Below are 21,424 nucleotides of genomic sequence, written 5' to 3' on the forward strand. Positions count from 1 at the left end.
TTTCTGCATGGACTGGAGAAAGGCTACAGTTAAACAGAGATTAATGGCATAATGCCATTCTTTTTCCTCAAGAAATTATGGCCTTTTTTTCCCAAGAAAATAATTTTTCATTAAGGTCATGAGAGTAACATGTATGTATGCCAAATGTGGCAGTTTCATTACATCTGTCAGAGGAAACAAACATGCAATTGGAATGTGATTACAGGTTGGTTTAATGGTTATGTTAATGGTTTTGTATCCACTGCACAGAGACATTAGTATACAGGATAACAGTACAGGATTTATATAACTACAGGATAACAGTAGTGAGGAGATCAAGAGCAATGAATAAAGCAAATTTTTTTTATTTAACTCAAGCTGATTTTAGTGCTGACCTACAAACAATTTAGGTTTTATGTTTCAAATTAACTATAGCCTCTTGAAATAATGAAAATCTTACAGTAATGCCAATGGAACACATTGGTATCCTGAGTGTTTTAATTTGCTAGAAAACAGCTTCAGCGTTGACTAGATGCTCTTAAGATTTTTCTGATTTGACCATGATGAACCAGAAAGGATTTCTGCAGACAGCCTGTTACAAAGGTGGTTTGCTGAACCTCAGCATAAAGAACCCATTTTTGGCAATAGTATTAGAAGGGTCATTTCCATGGTCTCTCTCAAGAGCTACAGGGAACAGAGAATATTCTCCATACCTTTGCCAGGAAGTATTCAGAGACTGTCCTCTGTAATTATTAGTGCAGCCTAGGAGACTTCCTGACTTAATTAGGGAGTATCATAGGTAGCCAGATACAGATCTCAATTAACATCTTTTTAAGAAAACGAAAATAAAACTTAAAAGATATGACTCGGGAACTGCTGATTCCCAGCTCAGTCCATTTTCAGCTAATAATGAATGACTTCTACTTTTTTTATTTGTAGCTTTACTGTAAGAGTCTGCACAGATTTTGAAGGTCAAAGTATTTCAGATGAGATAGGTAAGAAATGTTTTCTATTTCTATAATTCACTCTGGCCTGCTCCATTTCAGATGTATTTTTTTCCTACACTTGGAAAGACAATAGGAGTGAGATCCTCCTAAGGCAAGAAAATGCAGTTAAAAAAAAGTGTGTGTGTGTGTGTGTGTGTGTGTGTATCTCACAAGCCTTTTATTACTCTGTTAAAGGATTTTTGTTTCAGATTAAGTAATTTTCTAAGTAAAATCAAGAATGTACCTTGTTGGAGAATGTTCTGTTTTGGAAAAAAAATTGAAGAGACAGAAGTCCTGTACACATATGATCTGTCAATGAAATCAGAAAGCTTAAATTACATGTCCTGCATACTTTGGATCAAAAACTAGTGGGCTTTTAAACAGACAGGCACTTAAAGCATGGATTAGTTTTTCTTGAAAGACTTGGTTAGGTTAATTAGTTATGATGCATAATGAATTCTTTGCTATTTTGTTTCTGTTAAATCAATAACTAGTTTATTTATTTATTTGTATCCTTTAGTGCTGAAAGGTGAATTGCACTTAGACTCATTAAAACAGAAAGGAGCTGTTAAGAGGACCCTCTTCTTTGATAACCATCAACCACATCATTACTTCTCCATTGGGATAGAAAGACAGAAACAACTTCATTGCCAGGACTTCCTTGTTTATCTCAGAGTAAGTTGTTTAAAATATTTTGGATTGTCATCATTGCTTGAGTAGTGCCAGGGATTTAAAGATAATAATAAAAAAGGAGCCACTGGAAAAGGAAGAATAATTTCCAAAATTACAAAAATGCGATGTAAGATAGACCTCATCTGTATGTTCAATATGTCCAGAGCATATTGCTACCTTGAAAAAATTCCTTATGTAAATCTTTGGCTCATCTTTTGTCAATATAAGTATTAAAGAAAGATTTCTTTCGAAGAGTGTAGGGTTTCTGTTTGTAAAAATACACTCATTTCACACTCTTCTGGAGATTCTGTTCAAATACTGCATCTTCTGATACAAAAATGCAAGATTGCTTTCCTTTTTTTGGTATCCCTTTACTTTTTTAGTATTCACGGTGCGGTAATAAACTAATGATGTTAAATATCATGCCAGTTCAGGTTCAAAAGATATTTTAAAAGAGTCTTACAGAAATATTGGCCTAAAATACATATATTTTTAAAATATTTTAAAAATCTTTTTTAATGTTTTTAGAAAAATTAAAACTGTGGAATTGAAGTTGTAAAGAAGAAAGGGTCAACACTTGCTCACTTGCAGGTGGAGTTTACCTCATGCAATTGAAGTAGATTCCAAGTCTGGTCCAAGAAATGCAGTGGGAGGTGAAATGGAGAAGTTTCAAGCTAACTATGTAAGGACATATCTAGACAATAAAGGTGGTTGAGTTTTACTATTGCTAATTCATATAAATTCTTGGTTATGGTACAAATATGGTACAAATACATGGTACAGCAATATTACCTCCACAAATCCACACATGCCCTACCTCCATTTCAAAAGGAAGGCAGGCAGTAGCTGGTAGGAGTTGGTTCTGTATGTCTCTCTTAAACAGCTTCATTTTAGGCTAATGCTTTGAAAAATTTCTGAGTCTACTCAGCTCAGCCAGCTTCTTCCAGATGTGGGGCTGTGGAGGCAATGTGTTCTGGGCATTCCAATTACTGGTGAGTCACTTTGCTTTCCTAATGACACCACGTGCAGCCAGAATTTGGCCAGCAGCTGCCAAAGAATCATGCCTTTACCTTCAATAAAGACCACATCTTCACCTTCAGAAGTCTGAATCTGTTGTCATACTGTACTAACTGAAATAATCATAGTAAACCATTGTTTTTTATTATGTGATTGTCACTCACAGGATGAAACAGAATTTAGAGATAAATTATCTCCCATCAATATAAACTTCAATTATAGTTTGGATGAGTCCAGTTTTGAAGATAGTTTGACTGTGAAGCCAATACTGAACTATTACCAGAAAAGCTCATTAGCAGAGCAGGTATGAATTTTGCATGCCACGTTTTGTGTATATAAACATTAAAGCATTTACAATTGTTATGTGTGTCATCTTCCTTAAAAAAGACTATCATGGCCAGAAATTACACAACTGGGATTTAATTAATTCAAAATGTGGATTGAATATAAATATAGAACCAACAGGCCTTTCAAGTATTTCCCAAACTTTCTTGTGCTCATAGTTTTGATCGCATTCTAGAATACATAAGCCAAGTTAGTGTGGGAAAGGGCCTGAAGATTATATTGTTCTGCTAAGGACATATTTTACCATCTAAATGATCTCCAACTACCATGTGAAAAGGGACTTACAGAAAGGAGAAAAATATTTAATTCACTAAGGCAGTGCTCATGGTATTTAAGACATGTTAGCAATATTTAAGGAAGTGATTTGGACTTAGAGGCATGTACTAACTGTATTATAATTTTTTACTTTGCAATAATACAGGCTTACATTCTGGTTGACTGTGGGGAGGACAACTTATGTATTCCTGACTTGCATCTTTCTGCAATGCCGTAAGTTAAATAAAATAAATTATGCTGTATATAAGAAAGTCCAGACACTGCTAACTGTTGCAACAGAATGAAGTATGTAGAACACAGTTCTGTTGTTTACAATAGCTAATCAGTCTTACCTGATTTACAGATTTTAATTTGTGCATCCATTTCATCTATAAAACCAAGAAATGGAGAAATACACAGTTCCAAACCACATTCATGATGTTTAACGGTTATCACAGAAAACATAGTTTGCAGGTGTTTGTTAGTGGTTCTAGTTCTCTGAAAATCAAGAGGTGATACAAATTGTTGTTCACAGGAGATTTCAAATTTTTTATTTCAGTGTGCCAGTGACTTTGAACTTGGATGCAATTCTCCTGTACTCAATATACAGTGAAGTAAATAAAACAATATACAGTGAAGTAAATAAATGTCAGAATAGAATTTTCAATACATGGCAACAGTTTCTCCTATGAAGGGAGAAATATGCCAAGCAGGACAAGTGGGGAACATCTGAGTTACCTGACTGCCCCATCATCAGAATCAGCCCATAGCTGTGAAAGAAAAGGGCACAGTGCCATTGCAGGTCTCAGGGGAGTTTGTGTCATTGTTCGTATTACAATGGACATGAGGAGAAAACTACCACCTTTGTGTCCTCCAGAAAACAATGCTGATGAGACTCCCATGGCAGGTGATTCCTCCACTAAATACTTCTTGCCGTTTAGGAAGTAGTCAGGCTCTGAAATTTTATACCAGTGACTTTCAAGTTTTGTGGTAGTCCACTTTGGCCATGGTTTTTTTTCTCTTGACTTTTTTTCTACCCAGACATTGGTATACTTTTTCTTGGGGTCATTTTTTATAGAAAATGCTTTATTTTGTGTTCACAGAGTATTTTCCAGAACAGATGCTCTGAGAGCAAAATGTCCTTTTGCTTTATTCATATGTAAATCCTAATTGTGCATGTTTTAACTCCTGACAAGTAGTGTGTTCTATACAGGGATACAGATCAGCTAATAATTGGAGAAGAAAACTGTGTCATGCTTATAATAAATCCAAGGAATGATGGGGAAGGAGCCTATGAAGCTGAGCTACATATAAAGATTCCACCTGAAGCAGATTACACTGGGGTTGAACGCAACAACAAGGTAAAGGAAAATCAAAATGTTAGCAATAATGAGGCAGACAACTGAGAGCAAGGACAGCCTACATAGGCTGTACCAGCTGAAAGCAGTACATAAAGAGGTTCCTTTCAGGAAGAGGGATTCCATCAACTCTCAGCTATCCTTGCTTGCACAATCCAGGGTAAAGGTTAACCATGCCTCCAAATGATGGGAAGGACAGGACCATTCTGTTCAGACCAGTTGAGTTCCTTCCTGTTAACTTAGTTATAATGCTACACAAATACTGTTACATTTCTCCTAGGAACTGAGGTATTCACATAATTCAGATTTTGAACCAGTAAACACTACCAGTAGCAGAAAGTAATACTGCCAAATTCCCTGAGTACTTCCAGCCTGGGATCCCATGGTACCAGCTCCCAGTCAGAGTTAATGAGCCCTGCTGACCCCCTGACACTTGAACACTGCTGTCTCCTCTCACAGCACACCAGTGTTTTACCATTATTAAGGGTGTCCCAGTCTCCAATATCCTGAATAGACGGACATCAACTGCAGTATAAACTTGACAAAGTTGTTTTCCCTTGTCATCAATTCTTTTATGTTATGAATAGGCCAAAAATGCAATTGTAATGTAAAATGTGCCAGTATTCACAGAAGGACTAATGTTGACTGAAGTCCTGCTGAGCTGTACTGAACATGCAGTGTTTTTCCTTTTTGGGTCTGTTTGTTTTTTAAGAGCAAAGATGAAACACTATCCTGCAAACAAGCAGAGTGTTCATGTATTCTCTGTTGGACAGCAAGTCCAAATCGCCTCATCTGCACATAAATCTCCCAAGCTGTTGCAACATGAGCTTGCTTTTTTCTCTTAGTGCCTGGAATGTTCAAGAGGGCCTCAAGGGTGAGAGTGGGAGAAAGCAAGTTAATTTCCTTTCTAAAGGCAAATGTTTTTAAGGAAGTTGAAAGGTACTTACAAGGTATTTCCTTATTCTCCTTCTGTCAGTGACTTTATTAATGGGCTTCTAACCTAGTTTGAAAAAAACTACAAGAAGAATTACAAGAAGCAATGCTATCATCAAAGATGATAGAAATTCTCTGCAACCTCACATCTCAAAAGCATATCTTAAAGACACCAGCCTCTTCCTACTGCCTATTCCTCCTTTTCTTCTCTTAGCAAAGCCTCTGGTTTTTTGGACTGTAATCTACAAAACTAAAGTTCTCTTTAATATGCTACAAATGGTTACCTTTTTCCTTCACTCCTCCTTAGAAATCTTTTGCTGTTCTTTTAGATGTTACCAAGGTGTCAGAGGAGGCACTTATTCTAAAATCCACATCATGTATTAGGACATACCTATTATTAGGACATACCTATTATTTGAAGGTCCTGGGGGTGGGGGTGGATGAGAGGCTGGACATGAATCATCAATGTGCACTCACAGCCCAGAAAGCCAAACATGTCCTTGGCTGCATCAGGCCTTCCAGTACCTGAAGGGAGCCTAAAAGAAAGACAGAGAGGGACTTCTTACACTAACATGTTGTGACAGGACAAAGGAGAATGAATTCAAACTGAGAGAGAGTAGCTTTAGATTAGATATTCAGAAAATTTCTTGGCTGTGAGGGTGGTGATGCACTGGAACAGGTTGTCCAGGGAAGCTGTGGATGTCCCATCCCTGGAAATGTTTAAGGCCTGGTTGGATGGAGCAACCTGGTCTAGTGGAAGGTGTTTCTGTTCACAACAGGGGGTTTGGAACTAGATGATCTTTAAGGTCCCTTCCTATGCAAACCCATTCTATGATTCAGAGCAGAGAGAAATAATTCAGAGCTTTTTATGATTTTAGGAAAAATTGAATTTTATACTGCCAACAAAATAGACTTGTGGAGAAAGGAAGGAAAGAATACATGGGAGATCCTGGTGCTTTGGAAGAATAAAGACAAGCTAGAATGGGTTGGGAAGGAGTTTTAAAGTTAGATTACTTTTTCTTTTGAAGACAAAATTTTAAAACCCCAGGAAACATAATACAACTTCTTCATTCTTTTCAGATTTTGTGGAAGACAAAATAACTTTCTGAAAAATCCAATTCTGAATCCTTGTAGATTTATAAAAAAGCTGCCTTCCTTTTGTCCACATTTACCTAGTTCACTCCCACACATAATTTATTTCATATTCTCTTGCTTTTCATTCTTACTCCATTCAAAAAGATGTCATCATGTTCTTTCTGTGTAGGATCAAAACATTAGTCCTACTTTCTGCATCGTTGTTAGTGTCTGTCTTTCTGCATTTCAAGGAGCATTTTCACAAGGATTACAGATGGCACTGAAAGCAAGTTTATTGTTTCTGTTGTTTTTAAATGGTAAATGTATATTTCCTAAAACTATGTTTTTTGCAATATTATGGTTCCATTAAGTAAACTAAAAAATTAACTTCTAAGTGTATTTGGAAAAGAAATCTATATTGTAAATTTCTTCTAAAATTTTCTAAATGTAAATAGTTCTGTTACCAGGATGACCAAATTCTTAGGGGTCATATTATAAATGAGTATAAATGAGAGGGACTCAATTCATTCAACTTGCAGGGCTTTGAAAAAATACAGCAATTTGAACTGACAAGATAACAGAAAAAATTATCACACCAGATACTGTAAACACTGAGGTATAAGGGGAAAAAAGGTCTCTCAGTCTGCAGGCATTTTTTGAGGCATGGACTATAGATGAAAAGTACAGTTTTCATGTCAATTGCAGTGGAGTCAGGATTTCAATACTTACTTTTGTGTTTGTGTTTATCCTGCCAATGGGGCATCTGTGACTGCTCCTGAAATACACTTAATTTAATACTGAACAATTTCAGCAGACAGGTAGATTTATGTTAGAACCTGTTGCAATCATGTTGTTAAAGCTCTGCCTCTAGGATTGCATTTACTCTTGGTTGTATCTGTGTTTACAGTCCTCTGTGTAGCTGTTTTTCTCCAGACTGCAGAATTCCTGGTATTAAGGCAGAGATAGATTCACCTCAGAGCCAACAAAACAGGTAGACTGAGACCAGAATAAATGAAATGTAATCAGCTGAATAAATCACTTGGCACATTTCTGATGGAACTGAAAAATCTGTAGAATCAAATAACTAAATTACACTGTCATAATTTCAAAGTAACTGTACTCACAGAGGATATTTGTCTATTTTATTGTGGCGCTATTCTGGATTTAGTCTATCTAACAAAGAAACACACATTAAGTGCTTAGTAGAGAAACACCTTAAGTGCCTCCTTTCCAGCCCTGGGTTTTTTTTCTTTATTTCATTTTCACAATGTATTGTGTTATTCTATATAATCTGATTTACACTTGGAAGTTGCTGAAGTCAAAAACTTCACTGAAAATTCACTTGCCTTCTTCCTCCTCCCTTCAGCTTTGTGCAATACAGTGTTTGATCTGCCTCAGTTGGCATTATCTTTTTACCTCAGGCCTGATTCTGTAGAATATTGCACATGGACTGTGCAACTGCATAAAAAATGAACAACATTTTGCAGAAATGTGATCATATGCAAGTGGAGAGGCAAGTGAATGTGTGTGATTTTAAAGTTTGAGGTCAAGGACATGATTTTGGAGCTTCATTGATTCCTGCAGATGCTGACACTTCCTTCAGTCAAAAGCTGATGATTGAAATAGAATTACTTAAAATGAAATCAAGTCTGTTCTTCATCAGCTGTATTTCGGAAACACTTAAAAGGTCCAGAGACCAGATAAATGAGACAATTTCCACAGCATCACTAGTTACTGGAAATCCATTGGCTTGCAGTAACTGTTCATGTGCAGTAGGTGTGAATTTACTGGAATTAGCTGCTGTGAAGAAATTATAACCACATTATATTACCTCATATTTCCAGCAGTAGATCCAGAGATAGTATATACCTCTATATGGTAGATTCTGGCACTACAACAGTCACTAGCATGACCATGTGTTTGAACCCCCAGCCATTGCCTGAATACTGTGAATACTAATCCTTTGCTCTGTGTCAGAGTTGCCTGTATTGAACAGCTCAATCCTGCCTTAGTAGCAAAAGCTGGGACCCAAATTCTTATGGAATAATTAGTGTAAGTAAATCAGGCAAATACAAAGCACTAATAGATATTTGTTACACACCAAAAACATTATGTATTTTGGCAGAACTGCCTCTGCTCAGGCTGGAAACTGCAGAGTGGTACAGATCACATCCAGATATGTATTGCAATGGATAAACTCTGAGCCTTTTCCCCCATGCCTTTCTGAACTAAAGCATGGCACTCTTAAAACAAGAAAAAGTCCTGAAACATTCTTGTCTTAAGTGAAAATTCTTAGACTAAGAATGTTGTGGCTGGCTAGATGAGATGTGATTTGAGCCTGATGAAGGCAAAGACTAGTTCTTCATACATCAACTACATACATACATATACATCAATTAGAAGATGGTACTTAATCCATCCCCTTTTCCCCAGAAAACAAAATTGGAAGGTGATGGTAAAGAAAAGAGGAAGTGTTTTACTCGCCAGCCTGTTGTGTTTAACTAATCTGGCATCAATTAGTAATTCATCACTATGACCACAAAAAAGATTTTCTAGTTTGTAGACTGCCTGGGTTACTTGAAGCATCCAATCACTTCCTAGTTAAAATGCACCCTGGGAGCACACGTGTTAATTGTTGGGGTTTTACTTCTGATTAAGACTGCCAAAAACACCGTGCTACTACAGAAATACAAATTGCTACCAGTGTCAGGTAGAAGGGCTTTGTGGCAAACCCTTCCATCTGGCTGAGTTACATGTGAACGCACTGACAGTAGTAGGTGTACAAGTCTCAGCTCTTGCTTGCTTCCTGCCTGGTTTTAATTTTCCTATTTTGTACTTAACCACCTCAAAAGGTGATCAGTGCAAAAACAAAGGCAGTAAATCTCATTATTGAAGGAATTCTACCACAGTTGACCCTTTGTCACATCTCTATACTGCACAAATTAGCTTTTCTGATGCTGGTCATATAAATTCTGTACCATTAATCATTTTCATTCTAGGAACATAGCCCCCAGATTGCAAAAGAACTACTTGAAAAACTCTGTTTTCTCAGCCTTTGAGGGACAAAAAAATGTGTGATAAGGGTTGATTTACTGTGTGCTGGTCTATGATACATCATTTTTAAAGAAACTGCCAAATATCTAATATAAATGAGTATTTATTTCAAACTTTTAGACCTCAGTTTCAACCCCCCTCCCCCAACTAAAGCAAAACTATAAACCCACACATCAAGATCAAATGGACAATTTTCCAGACAAGTTTGATTTCAACTGTGTTAACACCCTCTTTTCTCCCATGTGTTGCTTCCCGCCTCTAATTAACCAGCTGGAAAGAGTGTAAAAATCCTTCCCTCCCAACCCTAGAGAGGCTTGGGAAGACTATTAGTGCACTGGACATGCTGTGTAACAAACTTTGTTTCCTCCTAGCAAACTGTAAAAATGTCAATGTACAATGAGGTGTGTGCTGAGGGCATGCTTCACATGGGCTCTGTTTAGGATGTGTCCTGTCGTTTCTTTTAATCTCAGGAAAGGATGAGGACAGCATGTCCATGCTGGCTTTTACAGATAGGGCAAATTGTTCTGGAGATTTCCCAGATCTTTTTATATAAAGGGCATGAATTTGTTCACGCTGCTTCATCTGTGAGAATCACATGAACAGAAAGGGAATGCAACTTGCTGCATCCTGCTTTTACAAAGCTGGCTTACTTCTGCACATATATGGAAATACTTTCATTTAGTGAAGATGTCAGAGAGGAAAACAGAACCCCCATACACACACACACACACATTTTATTGCAAACCCCCCCTATTTTATTGCTTTGCCTTATTCTGTATCTCCTAGCTTGCACTCTTTAATAGCTGTTCCTCCTCTTGTACAGTTTGTTTTCTTTACAGATTATATTACTAGTGATAAAGATTGCTATTATCAACAAAAACCTTTATATCTAGTAATGTGAAAGCCTATCTCCTTTGTTGCTGATTTATAAATACACGTAAAGGTTTATGTTTTTACTGAAGTATTAAATGTTTTAAGTATTTTACCACAGATTGGAAAATACAGATCTAGAATCGATCCAGGTTTTGCCAATGGCAGAAATTCATTCGAGAGACTTTTGGTGACAACTGCTGTAATTAGTGTGAGACCTATTTTTCTCACTTAGTTGTGCCTACTCTTTTTTTGTCTGTTGAGTCATAATGGCTATAGGAATGATTCACAACAACAAAGCAGTATGGTAAAACTAGACATAGAGTGATCTCATCGTGATTCTTAAGGTACTGGGAAACTATCCTGTTTGTTTTTCCCTGGCATCAGTTTTCTGCCGTTGTCTGACAATTACCAAGTAAATGTTTTGATAGTGCACTGAGCAGGTGTCTGAAATCAGAAGAAAGGTCACGGTCAAAAAGGCATCACTTTCCCAACTGGATAAATTTCACTGTGATCTCTGACCTCTATATTGGTGTCCTTTTGTTGCAGGCACTGCGTGTATTGAGCTGTGATTACAAGATGGAAAATGAAACTAGGATGGTGGTTTGTGATCTTGGGAACCCCATGGTGGCTGGCGCAAATGTAAGGGAAAATCAGATGCATTTACTGATTTTTATCTAACTGAATTTTAAAGGGGAACAAATGGAAATTTATTCAATTACCAGAATGTGTCCCAATAAGCAGCACATAAACCAAATTATTTACCTGGAAAATAATTTGTTGGTGTATAAAAGGCAGAACTGTGCTTCTGAAAAGTTAACAATTTATTTATGTAAAAGATTAATTATGCTAGTTTTATATCAAAGAAAGTGAGAGTGATTCAATTTATCACAGAAGTTGGACTAGTATAGTGAAAATTCCAATCCATAATGTGATCTGTTTATTTCTCCCTTTTAGTATTCCCTCTATTTAAAATATATATAGATATATGTATAGTAAGTGACAACTTCTTCGTCCTGATTCTCATCTTCAGTGCATAAGGGTTGTCTTATCAATTTATATTGCAATTTATATCCAGGAAAATGTGTTTGGAATAAGGTTTTGCTTCAAGTTATTACTGTAATTCTAAAGATTTTCCTAAGAGAGCCTCTCATAAATCATACTACACATTAGATGGAATGATGGTAGCCTTGTTTTTGGACAAAAGCTGAACTGAATAGTAACTGACAACGAACACTAGATAAGAATTAAAAATAGGTTTGGAGATAAAAAATTCCACAATTGTCATCCTTTGTCCCTATTTCACGATAAAACAATCCAGGAAATCCAGAAGCGTTAAATCCAGGAATGTTCAGCCATGGATGCTCTTGCAGAGGAATTTAGTGTTTCTTGTAAATTCATAAGTGCTATAAATATTTCGCTAAAAGAAAATAATCCAAACAATGATACCTAGATAAAAAAACTGTCCAAATAAAAATGAAACAGTCAACAGCATGAACATATATCAGGAATAAATAACAGCTTTTAATTGAAAACTACAACTGTTGAATTTCATATTGGACCTATGGTTTTGCAAAGAAATCAAAGCAAATTTCTTTAGTATTTTCAAAGTCCCTACTAAGTTAAGATTTGTCCTTCCTATGGAAGATCAATATTTCACTCTTCAGCCTCTCTGTAGAGGGGTGTTTTCCTGGCTTCTTGGGATCTTGAAGCAGTTCATGTCTGACCCTCAACAGAAGAACCAAATAGGTCATATCATAGGAGATTGGGACTAGAATAAGTTTCTTTGGATCCTAAGGATAGCCTCAGATCAGCCATAGAACTTTTGAAAGTGAGTGAGGGCAGGTGTCTGATACAGTCATCTGCTTGCATGGTCACAAGCAGTCCCAGAGACTCTTTGGGACTACAAGGAGGTGGAAACCATTGAAAATTGAGCTCTAGGTGATGGGCCTCTTGGGAAGAGGAATCTTCCTGGTGAGGGTCCTTCTCCATTGATCTACTGTGAACTAGAAGTCTAAAGACATCACTATGAAGATTTTCGGGGAAGGACATAGACAAAAAGGCAAAAAGCTTTTGTAGGTTTTGTTTTATTCTACTTAACGAAAATACTAAAAAGTAAAAGTTATTGAAAACATTTCTGAGGAATGGAATTTTCATAATGGGATGATGGGACGCAATGATGGGCCAAAGCATGAGACAAATTCCAAGTCCAGGAAAATAATTGAGAAGGCAGCAATTTTACTTACCTGCTTAGTAGTTTCCTAGTTAGTCTCAAGGCAGAAGCAAGTTCTCAAGATACAGACAGAAGTGGACAAGAATCTTGTGGGTGATCAGGATGCAGTGGAGGGGGGCAGGAGAGCATAAAACCCCTTGTGTTTGGAAGAGAAAAGGAAGACCAAACAAAAAAGACACTAACTTGTATACCAAGAAGAAAATCTTTGTAGTTTGCATATTGTCATATGCATAATGGAAAGGTCTGAGTGTAGAGGTGTTAGACTATAGACCCTTATACGCCTCCCTTTGAATCCAAAGCGCTGTTTCCACGTCATCCTTCACCCAAAATGCTAGCAGTGTGAAGACTTCAGGAATGCCATTTGGTGGCCACTGAAACAGTACTACTCCCAGCTGTCTCCTTATGAATTTTCACAGCATAACTAATCCTTCTTTCCTTCAGAATCAACTCTAGGACTGCTTTAAGTGCCATTACCAGATACTCCTAAGCAAACTACTTCATAAAGAGAGACTTAGAAGTAGCAGAATAAAACAGCAGGGTTCATAACATATTCAGGGGCTTTCTACTTTAAAACAAAATAATCCAGCCCTTTAAAATTGAGGGATACAAAGATCGAGCATTACAAAGCCAGATGGCAAAATTGTTTGATTAGAGTGAGTGAAGTCTTAAATCCTAAGTTTATCTTTGAAGCTAGCTCTCCTGGAAGCTGAGTAAAGGTGAAAGGACTTGGTTTTTTCAGTCCAAACATATTTATGATGGCAAATGTACTTCCAAAAGCAGAATACCAGCCCTTTGTACAAATTGCATAAACCTCGAAACGTTGCTCTGATCCATTTCCAAGTTTGCAAAACAATTCTGCTCTGGCAGGAGATCAGTTATTCTCAAAATACTCAGTCAGAAAGGGACTCTTTGTGGAAGTTGTGAGTGGGAAGGAAGGGTTAGGTCAAAATTGAACATTCCTAAAACTCTTTAACTATTGAGTCACCTAAATGACTTGCCAGCACCCTGAAATCCTAGAATTCTTGAGCTCATGAAGATCAACTTCTGAGTATGAGGGTTATGTCAGGATTTTGTAATATAATCCATGGGATATTACTACAGCAGACTACAGGGTTGTCTGACACTTCACATCTTCAAAATACATTATCGTCATCTACATAGACCTTAAAATTGTTTACTGGCCACAAAAAAATACTTCACTTTTTCAGTAATATCTTTGAAGTTAAAAAGAAACAAAAGATGAAACTGTAAAACACAAGATAAAAAGACATGGTAAGGAAAACCTCAATGCCACATGGCCCAGAATGCAAACTAAATGTCTGACAGCATCTCACTGGCAAAGATTGCTCAAGATACTTATTTATGGCACTGAAATCGATCAGACTGACAAGGTCTCTAATGCCTGTTCAGTGGCGTTAGCATGTGAGATGTAGGTTTTATTAAAAATTCTGGTAGTAAAATTTGGAAGTTCATAGAAATTAATAGAAATAAATTTAGAAGACTGGAGGCTTGGAAGATCTTGCCTATTTCTTGGTATGTACCAAACTGATTCTTCAAGAGCGCCAGGTTTTATCTTTCTTACGCACTGTAAAACACTTCAAAAAAAGCTACACCTCTGTCTCCCAGCATACTCCTAAATCCTGTCAAACATAATAGATTAAAACTTATCAGTAATAGTAGAAATGTTGTGTATTTCAAAGATACATGATGTTCCAAACATGAAAATAATGCAATTTTAATGAAACTAACTTCACTTGGAAAATTTTAAGTAAAATTAAACTATTTTGATAAAATTTATGTCCCACTAAAATAAGGATGTTGAGTGATTGCTAAGTTACAGGTTCAAGCAAGTTAAACTCCTTTGGCCTCCGTGGGTTTTCAGCAAGGGCATGTGAGCATCTTTGCCCCATTATTAGTAGTAATGTCAAGGGTTACTTGACATTAACAAAGTCATATGACTATACAAAGACAACATCTGCAACTTATTAGAGTTGTACAGTAGGAGTGTGTTTCACTATTAAATAGGGGATTAAGCCTCAGGGGTGTAATAGATCATCAAAACTGCACTTCATGTCTGCTCTGTCTGATGAAAATTTTATCTTTGGTTCATCAAATCTTTTTTCTGCTATAAGTGGAAACAAATTTATTTAAGCTGGTTAGTAAAAACCGTAAGAGAAGTGGTTAATTGAATATTTGGAAATATTAGTCTAAAAAACTAAAAAAAGTAATTATATTTTTAAGGTGAATGGAATACCAATACAGTTGCTAATATCATCTCCAAAAAGTGAGCTAAAAATTAAACATCTCTATTCCAAGTCAGATATTCGACTTCTGAGTAATTTGATAAGCACTTTGATTTGATAATCTTTCATCTGAAAGATCTTGCTTCCAAAAGGAGAGATCAACTGTAACTGTGACATTAGGATAATCAGAATTCAAAGATTTGAACCTGCCACTCCATTTATGATGAAAATATTGCTTCAGCATGGGCCAGGTGAAAGTAGTTGAAACATGTTAGGTAAGTCTTGTTCTGGTGATGGATTGTGTTGCACCACTGCAAGTGAAGAAAGGAGGAGATCTGAAGGAAAAAAAATTGGTGAGAAAAAGGAATTGCTTAAACATATGAAATTACATCCACAGAGGAAAATTACTCATCTTCAGTGATGTTGAATGTAAGCCCCAAACATAAAACCCTACATTGTTGTGTCCTGCCCTGCTGCTGACAAGGTTTCCTCAAATATTCTAAGGAAATCATGCCAAGCAGACAACTTTTTTTTTTCTTCCCCACCCCCCCCACTAATCTAGTCAGATATTGGCAGGAGTGAGGGGATGATGTCCTCATTTCCTAATGCCTTTTGATTAATTTCTCAGGAAGATTGTTTCTCCACGTGGAGAATATGTCTGTGTGTAACAATCCTTTTTTAAAAAATGTAAGCACAATGTGCATGTTACCCTGCAAAAAATTCTACCATCAGGCCAGATGGAAGGTAGATGGAGAGTAAGAAGTTGTAGGAATTGCAAAATTCACATTTCAAAAATTACCAGATTTAAAATGTGCAGTTGAAACAATTAAAAACAATAATTTAAATATTTCAGTAGAATTTAATTAATTTAACACTGAGGGAAGATGGCATCTCCCATTACTCACCTGCCACTTAGACACTGGGACTGTAAACATGTCCAACAAGAGGCTTACAGAGACCCTACCATAGGCTATTGTATATTCTTTCTCTAGTTAGCCCTTCTCTCTTCTGAATTAACTTGATCTGCTTATCCTTGCTCTTCTTGCGAAGCAAATGGAAATTGTCACAGGGAGGAATTATCTGCATAAATGCAAGGGAGCACCAGTGGAAACACTTACCTCCTTCAGTTTTGGGAGCTGTGTGTTTTACTCTCTCCTCTGGTCACTCACTCCAAGTGGTGGCAAACTGGACTTCAAATATAGCTTTGAAGCTGTATTCCTCTTAACAGAACTGCAATGGAAAAAAAAGAATCAGACTGAAAGTAAATTAAAACTGCTGCTAATTTAGTCTCAGGTGCTCAGTCAGCCCCACACCACCTAAAGCATGCAGTGCAGAGCTCATAGGTGCAGAGACAATGCAGGGACTAGGAAGCCCTGCAGACCTGGACAAAGGCGTGCATGGATGGAGACAGGGATCAGAGCTGCCAGACAACTGTTATTTTCTTTTGGCTTGGCTTGGCTTGGCAAAGCAAAGACTGTCTGGATGAAGCAGGGCCCACTGCTGTGTTCTTGGGAGTGTGCTTCTCTATTCCTCTGATCTTTCCTCTGTCCAGCCAAGTTTTCCATCTGGTGACATAAACAGGCAGGATGGTATTTTTTCCTGAGAACAACTAGATGATGTTATTTCATACTAACTTTAAAAAGCAGCAGTATCCAGTATAAATCTGAAATGCAGTGTTGAACAGTACTGCTTTATTGATCTGGAGAGATCAACTGTTTCTAGTAACCTGTTGTTTTGTTTCTTTCTCAGTTCTCCACAGGCATTCGATTTTCTGTTCAGCATTTTGAAAATGCAGATTTCAGCATCAATTTTGAGCTGCAAATAAAAAGGTTAGATATCTTATCAAGAGCATGGTTATTTAAATTATGAACTCCTATTGACATATGAAGTTTATTATATAATAAGGTCCCTCTTGAGTGTCAGTAATTATTTCATGGGCTTTCCAATGGTAGCTTACTTCAGGAGGATTTTTGGAGTTGGAGCCTTGTTAGCTTTTAGTAAAATCAGTCTTATTTCTTTAAAATTCAGGTTAAATGATTTTGGTCAATAATCCAAGGATTTTCTACAGATTTGCCAAATTTGATTTGCTGATTTGCCATATTTTCTACTTCAGAATTAATAAACAGTGATCAATTTGTAACAAAGGTGAATACGCATAAACATATCATTCTCTGAATTAAACCAGACACGCCTCTTCTTCACAAAAATTTAGAAAATGGTTTAAAAAAAAAGCAGTTAAAATCTGCTCAACAGATTTACTGGCATGGAGAGAACTGTTTCAGTTTGATGCAGGTGAACCTTTGTAATTTTTTCATTAGATTCCTCCCCATTTGTGGGCCTCACATATTAATACTGTAGAATCTTGTGTTTTATGCTGAGCAGTACTTCTTCCACAGGAACAAAAAAGCACGGAGTAGGCTAGGTTAGGATAACCTCAAAAACAAACCTGAGACTTTTGAGATAGGTGGCAGGGCTTCTGCTCCATCTGTCCTCATCAAATACACACTGGAGTTCCATATGGGGCCCTCTCTGCCCCATGCGCAGAGACTTAATTGCTAATGTCTGGCCTTTAATGAGGGCCTTGATCATGTTGATTATGGTAAATAACTGAGGCATTTAAAATGTTTAAGTCATGTCTCCATAATGTAACCCTTGAAGCAAAGGACATGCAGAAACTCAGGAAGAGCACAGCAATGCCACAGAAGTCCATTAGGTGCTTGGTCAGGCCTCAGCCCTCTCCCTGGGATCTGGCTGGAGATCATGCAAATCTGTCTCGCTCCTCTGGAGAGAGATACAGCATTTAACTTGTAGGTCCCCTGTCCATTCCGCTGTTCATTTCTTAATGCAAGCAGTCATTTTAAATGGGTATCTAAGGCTCATGTCACTACCCTTTTCATGCTGTGAAATTAGGGAGCTCCAGAGCTTTCTGGATAGTTAAATCTTTCTAGGTAATAAGAGTTGAAGGTAGGTCACTGTTTTAAAAAAGCAACAAGAATTTACTGAGGAATACGTCTTAACTTCAGAAGACAGTAACATCTCATGCTTCCTCCATGAGTGTGACTGACTAAAATGTAAAGGAAGGAAATGTGTTGGGCTACAAACTGGTATGAAAATGCTGAAGAGCACACAGCTATTTAAAAAACAAAAAAAAAAAGGAAAGAGTAAAAGAGTAGAACTTCTTGCATAGGGAATGTACCCTACGGGTAAAACTCACTGCTTTGTACATTCTTTCACAAGCAGCAGGAGAGTTTGTGCATTTCTGTGTCCTTAGCAAAGCAATCCTAAAAGAAAAAGGGAACTCCATGAGGCAAAAAGAGGAAATTGCCTAAATGGAAGGAAAGGGAAGAATACATGTGAATTTGAGTCCTACTTTAATTTATTCAAAAGAGCGAGCTTTCATTTAGTTGAAAACATCAAGTGGAAAATATTATTTTGGTTTGCAAGACTGAAGTTCATTACTTATAGGAAACAAACAAGAGGCTGAGGAGTGTCTTGAAATCTGATTCCTTTCTGATGTGGATGTTGCTATGCAGTTATGTACCCCTTTGAGAGAGAAATGTCCTGGCACTTTTATTTAAATTATTTTGTTCTCTAAAAAATGCCATAAAGCACAAACAAGGTTTGAATACCAGATACATATGATCAAAATCTGTATTTTAACTCTATGGGAAGTAGGACAAATATGCAAATTGGAAAGCAGCTTATTCTAACAAAGTGGTGGCATAATAATTTTTATACTTGTACTTTTATACTCAAAACAATGGTTATAGAGAATTACATAAAAGTTCAAAAAATGTTTGATGGGAATCTGCATTAGTTTACAAACAAATTAAAGCTGTTCTTAATGTTAGCAATCTGTAACCAGAAAGCCTGGATCAAAGCAGTGTTGCTCTTTACTCCTCAGGAGTCAGTCACTGGGAATGCTGACCTCCTCTGAATGTTTCCATTTGACTGATGCTACCCAGATGTGATAACAGCAAACCGTGACAGCAATAGAAACTCAGCGTTCATGAAGCAAGGAAGTCCATGCTTGCTTGAAAAAAACATGCAAATTTACTGTCATTAATCCCATAATGAAATAAATTCTAAGTCTGTAATTACTTTGCTCTCTTCATGAATTGCAACATGCAAACCTTTCTTTATATGAATGGGCTATAATCATAGGAATGGCCTTTTGAAGCAAGAGAAATTACCTTTATTACTAAGGATTTGCAGTAAGAAAAGACAGTAAGATGAGTTAGAGAACTACATTTTAAACATAAGAGATTTGCTTTCACTGCTAAGGCGTTTTAGGAGTGTAAACACTCTGGATACAGGAGAGAAGAAAATTAGAAAATTAAAGAAACAGTTGATCTTGGTTCTTTTTCCCCAAAGACTGTCATGCAAAAGTCACAGGCTTGGAGAGTCATAAAAATAAATTTTATTACAACAAAGCCTGTCTTATTCATTGACACTGCCTTCCTCCAATGCATGAAACAAACTTGTATTCTATCAAGATACTTCTATCTATACAGATAGCTGAGTTGTACAAGGGAATTTACATGATATTCTGAGCCAAATCAATTTGTATCATCTTATTCATCATCATAAGATTCTTCAAAGGATGCTTGAGTTGTTTATATTATTAAGCATGTGATGAGCTCAAATAATATCAAACTTAAATACCAGTGTCCTACAAGACTGAAGAGTGGCAGTAGGAATCCTGTTCTGTCATGTGTCCAGGGGGCCTTTTGTATTGAGTGCTATGATAATCTAGAGTTCTGATACATAACCTTTTTTAACACTTGTATATATTTTTTCCAGTTCTAACAAGATAAATCCCACCAGCAACTTAGTGAACCTCCATATCAACATCAGTGCTGTGGCTCAAGTACAAATCAGAGGGTAAGTATTCAACTATTTCAGCTCACTATGATAACTACTTTTTTACAGAATCTTTCTGCATATGATAATCCCATGTAGTGAATCTTATGGCATATTATAAACCCAAATGCTTTATCCATCTAGGACGCCTGGGTCTTACCCCTGCAAGCCTTGCAGGATGGAGCTACTGCAGACTTACTGAGTGTCTGTGCAAAGACAGCAACCTGTAGAATCTCACATTGTAGCAACACCAGTCAGAGCCAACATTTTATTTGGGCATTCAGATTGTGCATGGATGTTACTAATATAGAATGTCTGTTCATATGTGTTCATATGTGTTCATATGTTTTCTTGTGCAACCACCTGGACACTTAATGCTGAATACCAAACAGGATCTACTGCTTTTATGGCTGGAAATGTGAAAGGCATTATGTCAAGGCATATACTAATAGAGAGCAGAGTGAGGCCTTTGGAGAAAGGATGAGTAAGAAATAAGTTCTGATAAAAAGTCAACCAGCTACTACTGTAGGATTCTTATATTTCTGCCTGAAGCAAGTGCCTGTTCACTGACACAAAGTATACCAAAACTAAACAAGCACAGGATGTGATCAAAGATGATAATTTCTATCTCTGTTTACACATATAACTCGATTTTGGAAACTATAAAATGCAATTAGGTGATAATTGCCAGCTGAGTATGAGCCAGCACTGTGCCTAGGTGGCCACGAAGGCCAATGGCATCCTGGCTTTGTCAGACATAGCGTGGCTGGCAGGCATTGATCATCCCTCTGTACTTGGCACTGGTGAGGCCATACCTTGAATACTGGGATCATTTTCATGCCCCTCACTACAAGAAGGATGTTGTTGTGCTTGGGCAAGTCCAGCAAAGAGCAAGGAAGCAAGCTGGTGAAGGGCCGGGAGAACAAGTCTGAGGAGCAGCTGAGGGAGCTGGGGGTGTTTAGCCTGGAGAAAAGGAGGCTCAGGAAGACCTTATTGCTCTCTACAATTAACTGAAAGGAGGTTGTAGTGTGGTGGGAATCAGTCTCCTCCCCCAGGTAACAAGTGACAGGATGAGATGAAATGGCCTCTAGTGGCACCAGGGGAGGTTCAATTTAGATATTAGGAAAATTTTCTTCACAGAAGAAGTTGTTGAATGTTACAGTGGGGATACTGTAACACGCCTATATCAAACCAGGAGTCCCGTGGAAAAGTGTGCCCAGCCCTTGAGTATTGGGAGAGGCTCCTTGGGGAAGTGGTAGAATCACTATCCCTGGAGATACTGAAAAGACATGTAGATCTGGCACTGAGGAACATGATTTAATAATGAACTTGACAGTACTAGTTTTATGGTTGGACTCAATGATCTTTAAGGTTTTTTCCAACTTTAATGATTCTAAGATTTTATAAGAATATCAGACTACCCTGTACAATCTTGGAACTAGACTCCTATCCTGGAGGAAGTCAGGAGGATGTCTTTTTAAAGCAAGTAATTTCCCCCAGTGCTTTTTGTCTGGGATATTAGATTTCCTACATCTCCTCTTA

At 37.2% G+C, this 21,424-nt stretch overlaps 1 protein-coding gene across 1 annotated transcript in view; it reads left to right on the top strand.

Annotated features, from left to right (window-relative positions):
- The window catches only part of ITGA8 (integrin subunit alpha 8), a 113,819-nt gene that overhangs the window by 49,481 nt on the left and 42,914 nt on the right, over positions 1-21,424 (top strand). The window contains exons 16-23 of the mRNA XM_069006741.1: positions 919-974; positions 1,486-1,640; positions 2,821-2,958; positions 3,421-3,488; positions 4,468-4,615; positions 11,093-11,185; positions 16,769-16,848; positions 19,823-19,903. Of these exons, the coding sequence (XP_068862842.1) occupies positions 919-974; positions 1,486-1,640; positions 2,821-2,958; positions 3,421-3,488; positions 4,468-4,615; positions 11,093-11,185; positions 16,769-16,848; positions 19,823-19,903 (819 nt within the window). The remainder of the gene's footprint in view (positions 1-918; positions 975-1,485; positions 1,641-2,820; positions 2,959-3,420; positions 3,489-4,467; positions 4,616-11,092; positions 11,186-16,768; positions 16,849-19,822; positions 19,904-21,424) is intronic.

The sequence above is a fragment of the Aphelocoma coerulescens genome, chromosome 2 (assembly GCF_041296385.1).
Source record: "Aphelocoma coerulescens isolate FSJ_1873_10779 chromosome 2, UR_Acoe_1.0, whole genome shotgun sequence".
NCBI classification, from domain to species: Eukaryota; Metazoa; Chordata; class Aves; order Passeriformes; family Corvidae; genus Aphelocoma; species Aphelocoma coerulescens.